Source organism: Halichoerus grypus, chromosome 8 (genome assembly GCF_964656455.1).
Source record: "Halichoerus grypus chromosome 8, mHalGry1.hap1.1, whole genome shotgun sequence".
Classification (NCBI taxonomy): domain Eukaryota; kingdom Metazoa; phylum Chordata; class Mammalia; order Carnivora; family Phocidae; genus Halichoerus; species Halichoerus grypus.
Window position 1 is genome coordinate 119,946,704 of NC_135719.1, and position 9,763 is coordinate 119,956,466.

General features: G+C 43.9%; 1 protein-coding gene across 2 annotated transcripts in view; it reads left to right on the top strand.

Annotated features, from left to right (window-relative positions):
• RAD51B (RAD51 paralog B) overlaps nt 1-6,019 on the top strand; it is a 561,771-nt gene extending 555,752 nt beyond the window's left edge. For both annotated transcript variants that reach the window (XM_078053834.1, XM_078053838.1), the window contains one exon: nt 5,548-6,019. Coding sequence is in view for 1 of the 2 variants with exons in the window: in XM_078053838.1 (XP_077909964.1) it covers nt 5,548-5,564 (17 nt within the window). In the remaining variant the exon portion in view is untranslated. The remainder of the gene's footprint in view (nt 1-5,547) is intronic.
• Nucleotides 6,020-9,763: the final 3,744 nt, after the last annotated feature.

A 9,763-nucleotide genomic window follows, 5' to 3' on the forward strand; every position in this document is an offset into this window, starting at 1 on the left:
AATTATGGGCCCACAAAAACCACATGGCCACAGAAGGGAAGGGAGCATTTACAGGGAACTCCAACTTGACCTGTGTTCTGCTCTGGTCGTGTTCTTTGTTTCCCCAACAAGCCCCAAATGTTGTGCCCCGCAGAACACAGCTGGGACCTCTGGACCTCTGGGTCAGGCCAGAAATAAAGATTAAGATTCTGTAATTGAAAACAGCCAGGCTGTGTTGCTGATGCTGCAGGAGGCCCCGGGAAACCCCAAGGCCAGGCTCTCCCAGAGCCAGCCTGGCCTCCGTCCTGGCCTCGTGGCCGTGGAGGCCTGTCGACTTGGTAAGGAAGCGGGGCTGGCCAGGGAGGGTGAAGAGGCCAAGTCAGCAGGGGCTCCTCCTTATTCACTCTTCCTTTGCCCTACTCTCTCCATTTCCTCGGAATCCAGGGAGCATTTAAAAAACAAAAGCCAGGTTGTTAAGGACATAAGATAATGGCTTAGTTTCTTGGTAGGACAGAATTGTGGTTTTTATGTTGTTTTTAAAAAATTAAAATTAGGTAGGACAGGTTGAATTTGGATTCTGGTGCTGTCCTTTATTAGTTTAAGCCTGAATGAGCAGCATAAACCTTGGGATGGGGCTGAGGAACCTCAGGGGGAGCCCAGGGCACCCTGAGATGGGTCCAGAGAAGACTCTGCAAATGAAGCTAGTTTCCTGTTTTTCCAGCCACCTAATATAGGGACTCAGAAGAAACCAGAAAACAAGGAAACAATGATTTTTCTTAAGAGCTGGAAAGCTATGCACCTCATCTTTCTTGTAAAATCAAGAACGGTTGTTTGATCGCCTTTTGAAGTTTATTGGGAGAGGCATTAATCTCCTCTATTTGTTCCCTTGTCACAGAGTTGGGTTAGATTCTTCCATCCCATTTTCTTAGTCACTGAGCCAAATGGATGATTTATTGAAAAATTCTTTTCCCCCAAATACTACCATCTAAGTTCATCAGATTTCAGTTGGAATTAGTAACCCATATAAATGTTTTCTGCCTGGTAGACTCAAAGTGACCCAGAAGATTCTCAGTCCATTTCCATCCAGGTATGGAGGTCTCCTTCATAAATACAACCCACACACCTGGCATAGCCTGGCATTCTTGTGGGAGCCTGGGCAAAGAGCCCTGGGATTCAGTGGAGCAGAGAGAGTGAACTCCTCTCCCAGAGGTCACAGACAAGAGGGCAGAGCAGGTCTGTCATGTTGTCTCTTGGCTGCCAGGTGCCCCTGCAGCCTCAGAAAGCTGGGGCAGGCCAAGGCCTTGACCTCTGTGGCTCCTGCCTACCTGTCAGGGAGGAGCTTTCCGGGGAAAATGAGGAAGGATGCCCCTCTGCCAGTTCTCTCCTCTTTTTTGACGTTTATTTCACATTCCCAGCCTCCATGACATCTCCTCACACCAACCTTCTGCTTTGTTTACTTCTTTTACTCTGGCTATCAGCTTCAAAGAGAGATTTTGTTTTCAGTGTGAAAAAAAAAAAATTTAAATACAGAACAGGACAGAAAATAATAAAACCCATGACTTGAACACCCAGAATTAGCAAATGCTCAAATTTTGTCACATTTGCTTCAGGTCTTTTTTTATTATAGGTATAAAACTTGACAAAATAAAAAACTCCTTTGTACCTGTCCCAGTCCTTCCCTTCCCTGCCTCACACTCCTCCACAGAAGTAAAAATTCTCCAGGGTTTTGTATACATCCTTCTCATCATGCTGAAGAACTTTTCTACATGTGAATCCACACATAATATTATGATTTGTTTTGAGTGCTTTCCAAGTTTGCATAAATGGTTTATTATACACATCATTCCACAACTCGCTTTTGTCACTTCACATTGTGTTTTTACAATTTATCCACACTGATACACATAGTGTATCATAGTGAACATTCTTTCACTTTAATGAGGTATCCATATTCATTGTATGAATATACCATATTATCCATTCCCCTGTTGATGTAAACTTCAGTCATTTGTTAACTTAGTGAATTCTGTTGCACGTGCTACTTGGTATGCTGGTATGAGGGTTTCTGTAGGTATATAGAAAAAGTGGAATGACTGGTCAGAGGGTATGCACATTTTAATCTTTACTATATATTCCCAAGTTGCTTTCCAAGGACGTTTACCAATTTAAACTTCCTCTGGAGGTAGTGGACCAATTTCTACACAGCTGTGTGTAATTATAAGTTTGTTGTCATGTTTCCATGGGCAGTCTTCTTTGTATTCTTTATGGATGCCTCTTTTATTTCTGCCATTGGGGTATAATCTTTCCATAGTCTCTAGAGGGATCTTCTGCATAACACATGTGCTTTATGCATATACTTAGATGATTAGTTGACAAAAATTACTTTAATTCCTCCCAAAGTTAGCTATATACACTTCCAAGAATGAGAGATTTTAGTTTTGTCCATCACCCTTATTTTCAGGTCAGCAGACTGAGTTCCAGAAAGGCAAAGTGGTGTTCACTGCCTCAAAATTATGTTTGTAGCCCTTTTTAGGTACTCAGGGCTCCTAAGATTTTATTAAATCAGAAATGGGTTTGGATCCTCTCATCTTCCAACACGGAAGCCCCTCTGGTAACTTATTTCTCAGGCTTCATGAGCCTCTGATGGGATATACCAGTTCTGTCCTGAATCTTGAATCTTGAAATCCTAAGCTAGGATGGATCAGTCACACTAATGTAATCAATCCCTCAAGAAAGTTCTTGAGGTGGGTGGTAAGTTTGGCTGGGTGGAATCACAATCTAAATTAACAGTGGCACACAAAGTAGAGGTTTCCTGCTTTCTCACATAGCACTGCAGAGGAATACAGTCCAGAGCTAGTATAGCAGCTCATCCCATGTGTTTGTCCAAGGACCCAGGCTCTTAGCTTGTTGCCCCATCACACCTAGGATGTTGCCCTTGTTGTCATGGTCCACAATGGCTCAACATCATGACCTCCATCCAGAATTTGTAGCAGAATTTGTATGGGGTAGAGAATAATGGTGGGAGGAAAGGGCAACCTCCTTCTTTTAAGATATTAACCAGAAGTTACACACACTATTTCTACCTTTATCATATTGGCCAATTTGTAGATATATGGGAAGAAGGACTGGAAAATGCAGTTGTTTATCTGGGTGTCCATGTTCCCAGCTAAGTTTTGGGAGTTTTACCATGGGAGAGAAGGAGAGATGAATATTCAGTGACACATCCCTTTCAGAGGAGCACAGTTGCAGAGATTAGACCCCAGGGTGCAGTAGTACAGACCCTAGGGTTGGGCTCTTAGCATGTTGAAATGCAACATAAGTATTGTATTATAAATATTGTATGTTAAAAATGCTATCAGTACCCTTTTTGGTAGAGTCTAGAGCAGAGAAGTAGGGTATCACAATCAGTAATGCCATCAAGGATCAGCACCAAAAATCTTGGTCCCCCACCATAACAGAATCTCTGTCAAGCCGAAACTTTAGTATGTGTTCTGCTATTATACACTATGCAAGAAAGATACTTGAACAAGAGCTACTTGTGCTTATAGCACAAAGCAGGGTATGACTTTTGGTCCAAAGTCATAGACTAAACACATTTTTCCCCCAAAATGTTTTTTCCTGTCTCCACATTTTTTTAAACATGGAACAAAATGTCAGTTGGAATAAGGTTATAGAAAAAAACTGTATTCCAAGGCCTGGACTATAGTTAGACTGGATCCACACTCTTTTAGAACCTGGAAGCCATTTGGCTATCTTTGCAGAGCTAACAATTTGCGTTTGTGAAAATGCCCAGGTAATAATACTAAAAGATGTTAAATCAATTCAGGTTGTTGATTTTCTTTGAAAACTTCTTCCAAAAGGACTTGGTGTTCTTTCTGGAATATGACTTAAGCTCCATTTCAGTGAGTTCAGTTCAGCAGGTATTTGTTGAGGTATCTACAGTTTGTAAACCATGGTGCTCAGAGGATATAAGCCTGGAAAAAAAAAAAAATGGTCCCTCTCTTTTAGTAGCTCAAAATCTAGTTAGCTCAAAAACAAAATAAGTTTGATCAAAGGCAAACTGTGACACCTATTATTGAGGTTCAAATAATGTGATATGGATAAAGGAAATAGAATCATTTCAAATGGATAACTGAGGAAGGTTCCTGAGAGTGTGCATGGGGGAGGGGGGCTTGAATTGGACGTCAGCCCCTGATTATCTCTTGATAGAGGCCAGTTTCTTTCCCTGTTTGAGGATAGATTTGGGAACCCTGGGGAATACTGATTAGTGTCATGTGACTAATGTTGAATCATGCTGACTAATGTGTTCTAATGGATTGATTCAATAATAAAGGGAATGTTGAGAGTCAAGAGTTCAGATCCTGTATTTCACCATGTGATGAAATGTAAATCCCTTAGCCTTAGTACTTCATTTTTTGGTCAATTAAAATGTGCTCATGATGAGAATCTAACAAGTTACCTTGACTAGAAAGTGTTTTCCAAACCTCAGGGATAACAGAAATGCTTAACAACAACTCCCAGGACAGGCTTGTGCAACCATGGGTTATTCATCGTACATAGAGAATCGGAACATCCATCACATGCTGCTCCCCAGCCATGCGAAACTTCTACTTCCTCACACATGCCACAAGAGCTGACAAACAGTACTCTGCCCTCACAAAAATTGACAAATAGAGGAGCTTTTGAAAAATCTTCCTATCTACCTACTGGGGCGGCTGTGTTTTTCTCCAACAAATGTTGCCACAGAACTAAGAGATTGCATTGCACACACAGCTTTTTCTCTCTTTTGACATCTCTCCAGCTAGACTGCTTGAGAACCTGGCCTTCCGTGTCCAGATGTTTACTGAATTCTGAAGGCCCCCCAAAGGGCCCAAGTTCTTTTGTTGCCCTCCAAATCACTTCCCACAGAGACTGACCGATGTCCTGAAGGAGCCCTTCAATAGGGAGGATAAATGGAGGCAGATGAAGACATGACCCCCTGAGGCTCGCCCACGTCCACGCTAACAAAGGGTCTGAGGCACAACCTTGTAAGGAGCATTTTGGTCAGCAGCGTCCCTTCGAGAGGCCACGTCTCCCCCACAGGGCTGCTTTCAATGGCTACCATCACAGTGGAAGTACTGGGCATTTGTTAAGGGCTGAGGTTTGCTAGGTGCAGCACAAAACATCTAAATCATGGTCCCCTGTCTTTGTGAGGGCTTCCTGGCTACAGATGGCAGCTGGCTTTCTCAGGGGAAACCTGGAGCTAGTGGAGGAAGCCAAAGAGGGGCTCCCACCTCTCTGGATGACCTCTTCCCACCCAGCCCAGAAAGGGCTTTTGTCTGTAGCTATCAGCGGTCAAGCCAGGGCTGCGGGACCTTACCCCACACCTATGCTGTATTTCTGGGTGTCTCTGGTTTGTGAGGTTGCTGGCTCCCTAGGTAATAGAAAGGTATGTATGTGTGCAAGGGGACTACAGCTGGAAGGAAAGTTTTATTTAGACTGTTAGTGAGAAGTTAGTGCATTTCATGATGACACTTTTTTTTTCAAACTTATTTTCTCTCCCTCTTTTTTTTTGTTTCTCTCCTTTAGGCCAACAGAGGCCATAGGGACACTATGACCGTTGTCTAGAGCTGCTGGGGGCACGATTTGTGAAATGAAACAGGATGGTGCTGCTTGGAAGAAGGAAACGGAAGCCAACATAATGGGGATTAATTAGTTGATTGATGTTGAGATGGTAACAGATTTGCCCCCATACCATTGAGCCAGCCATCTCAGACCTAGCAGGGAAGGTGAGGATGAAGAAGCCTTTGTTTAGGTCTGTAGATGTGTGGGGCTGAAGGCTTTGCCGCCATGGGATGTCAACAGCCATAATAATAATAATTTGCACTTATATAGCACCTTTCAACCAGGCACCTCAAAGCGGTTTAGCCACGTTAATTAATTAAAGCCCACAATCCCCCTGGGGAGAGGAGGAGGATGACTAACAGGATTTGTAATTACAGGAGGGAACATTTCCGAATAAAGTATTGTCCACCATATAAAAAGAGTGGGTGTAAAGGAATTGGGGTCTCCACAGAGTAACTGATTTCAGAAATTAAATCATGGAAAGATGGGGAGGCTGGGGGCGGGCATGGGTGTGGGGGTCTGCTCCTGTGTCAGAGGGAGGTCGATGGGCTCAGAATTCACTGGCAGGTTCGGATCCAGCTGAGAAGCGGAACATGTATGGTATTAGTGGCATTTGGAAGGTCCTTAGTAGCACGGCTATTGTGGTGTAAATTCAAGTTTCACTAGTATATTGTGTATAGCCCTGCAGAACAAAGAGTGAGATTCATGCAGTATTTAATAAAGGATGAAATGATTTCTTTAGATTTAAAGCCCAAAGCTGGGCCAATTAGCAAATAAACCAATTGGTGACCCATAGGGTAATTTAGTCGTTTCCAGCAGAACACCCAGCCTACGCCCTCCTACTGCCATGAAGTTTCCAACCAAAGCCTTAAGACTGGGTTCAGAGCAAGGCCTGGGGGCTTCAGCTCCTTCAAAGACAGGCATCAAATCTTCCCGGCCTTTGGCATGGGGACCTGCTCCCCATCCAGAGGTTTTTAAATGCTTTGGAGGCTACAGTCAGGTCTTATCCTATCTCATGTTTCCTGTGCCCGGCAGTGCCCAGCAGAACGCTGCACACAAAGTAGGTACGGATCAGTGAAGAGTGAGTGAATGCCTAAGTCTTTGAACAACTCAGTATTTGTTGAGCACATACCAAATGCTGTGGTGCAGCTCACAAAAACAGGATATATGCGTCCCATCCTCGAGAACTGTACTGTGAGGAATGGAAAAGACTCACATACTACTAACTATAATATAAAACAGAATAAAATAAAATGATATGATAGATGTACATCCAAGCCACATGCTGCAAGGACAGAGCAGGAACATTTTATCCAGCTGGAGTGAATCAGGGAAGGTATTCCTGGAGAGCAAACAACATGCTGGGCAATGGAAGGCAGGAAGGGTTTTGGTAGACCTGGAAGAGGTCGGGGAGGCAGACTTTCCAGACTGTGGTCATTTGTCTCCCTCAGAGTGAGATGCATTTTGGGAACTTGTGGTCTCCAATAGAACATTTGTGAAAACCAAGCTGAGTTTTTGCGGCTGAATAAATGTACATTTCCTATGAGTTCTTACTACATGAATTGACTAATTTCAAACATCTCAAGGGACTATTTGAGAAGTTGAGAAAGATGTTTTATTCTCTGTATCTCTTAATTTGGTCTCTCTCCACTTTCACTGCCCACCAAGAGAGAAAAGCTAAACAGTTCACACATTAAAACAGGGCAATCGGCAGTGTCTGAGAAAGGTACAAGGAAGACATCTCCCAATCCCAAATGGCAAGGATTAAACGTCTTCCTCGTTGAGCCTATTTTTTTGACCCCAGGAAACCTTAAGACAGTGCTCTACACCCGGTGACTGGCAAATCAATCCCGGCACTCTCCCGCTCCAAGTTCCAACAGGGCTTTTCACCACACACCACGCTGCCAGGACAGGACCTACGTGCTGTTTTTGCATCTTGCCAGTATTTATTAAGTGTTGCTGCATGTCTGAGACACACTACATATGTGGGAGCTTACCTAATCCTAACAGTCTCACAGTAGGACTTCGCAGTATTCCTCCTGCGCGGATGAGCAACAAGGCAGAAGTCCAGTCTCTTGCTAGAAAGTGATGGAAGGTGGATTTGAACCCACTCAGTCTTGCTTCTTCCTCTCTCACCCCTCACGCATGTCGTATTTCTGTTCACATCTGTTACAACTTCTCCTCGTCATCCTCAATTCACTGAAGTACTCAGCACAATACCATGCACATAATAGGACCACCATGAATGTTTTCCAAAGAATCACCAGCAGCAATACTAGTGGTTTGATCTTGCACTGGGAGGAGTGGCTGCAGAAAGCCTGAGCAGTGGTGCTGAGAGTTTGGTAGAGACTCCATCACTACCTCCTTCTCTTTCCACCATGATTAAAGATTAGGAGACGGGCTCTGGAAAGTTGCCCCAGGAAATGTTCACAAGAAAGAAGACACAGGGGGTATTCATGAGCTGAGAAGCTGCCAAACTTGTACCTCCCGTGAGAGGCTAGGGAGGTATCTTGTATTGACCTTGGATGCAACTCACTGATTTTTTTCCCTATGTGTGTGTGTACATATACATTTATATATCAGAGTCCAACTTTGCTTCCATAACTGTGCTAACCTCCGAGCAGCAGTCCTAGTGAGGATTCCGAAGTGGCCCCTATCAGCCCACAGAGTAAACATTTCTGGAACCCAGAAGTGCTGAATTCTATGCATTGGGTCTTGTATGTTGTGAGCAAGGTTACTGCTCAGGGACAGGACTTAAAAGATTATCTGGCAAAATCAGGAGTGCCAAATGAGAACTCTGGAGCTGAGGAATGAGGATTAGGTAAGGGGGAAGCGGGGAATGAAAGCAAGAGGAAGTACAAAAATATCAGATTCTGACCTTAAAAGTGTGGTCTTAGAGCCATTTGGGAGTGTCATTTTTTTCTGAGCTTTGGTTTCAGTATTGTCGCCATCGCTTTTTGTCCTATGGCTGTGAAAGGGCTTTCTTTATTCTACTGCAGAATTCAACAGAGACCTCTTTTGCTCAAATGGAAGGAGGGAGCCCATCGCAATCCTTAAAAGAGTATCTTAAGCGTGAGAGAGAGCACACTGCCTACCTCTCTGAATTTCAGTGAGCACAGTGTTCAGATGGAGCACAAGTTCTCCAGAACTCCAAAAGATCTGGGAAGAGAGTCGACCAGTCAGCAGTGGGCATAAGTCAGGGCAGGCTTGGTTTTGCTACCTAAACAAATAACCCCCAAAATCTTAGTGACTTAAAGTCTGCCTGTCTGAGAGACTCTCCCGGGATGTTGTCCTCCATGTGATGACTCAGGACTCCATTTTAGTGTCCACAGGCACTTCCACAGTTCCACAGGAGGGGAAGAGAGAGAAGCGCCGTGCACTGGCAATTAAATTCTTTCCCCCAGAATTGACACACATCACTTCTGCTCTCATGGCCAAGCAGTCATGCATCCACACCCAGCTCCAAGGAGGTGGGAAACACAAACCTCCCTGAATTTGGAAGGGAAGGAGAACTAGATATTAGTGAACACTTGTAATGTCTGCCACATAATGCTGTAGCCAGCGAGCTGGCACTTATCTCCTTCTTTCATACTCATGCCTTGCACATAACTTTCCCTTGGATCACCCAGTGTATATTGAAGACTTATGGGCTAGTATTGGGGAAAGAAGACCAAATACTTTTATAGCCCATTTTAGTCTATAGGCAACCATTTTGAAAGAGAGGAGTAGCCATGGAAAACCAGTTAACTCTGGATACTTTTCCCTTGGAGCTATCAGACACTAATAACTCTAGGAAAGGATAAGGGGTTAAAGGGAGCCATGGCCTGATTTCAATAATACATTATTAATAATACTAATTTTGAGTTGCCCATAACTATCACGCTTTGTATGAAAGGGCTTCTGGAAACGTGCCCTTTCTCCTCCATTCCTCCCCTTATTACCAGACATGATTCAAATTCCCTCTAAGCCCTGTGACTTTTCCAGAAAGCAGCTCTCCCAGCAGAGAGAGAGAGAAAGAAAGAGAGAGAGGAGGGGGAAAAAAAAACTTTCCCTTATTATACTTCCAATAATGAATTCCTGCTCTGAGTGGGCTGTTTCCATGTGTTTTCAGTCAAGTGCTGATGGCAGCCTTGCCGGGGGACATTTCCAACAGGCTGTGGACATAATAGATGAGGTCTCA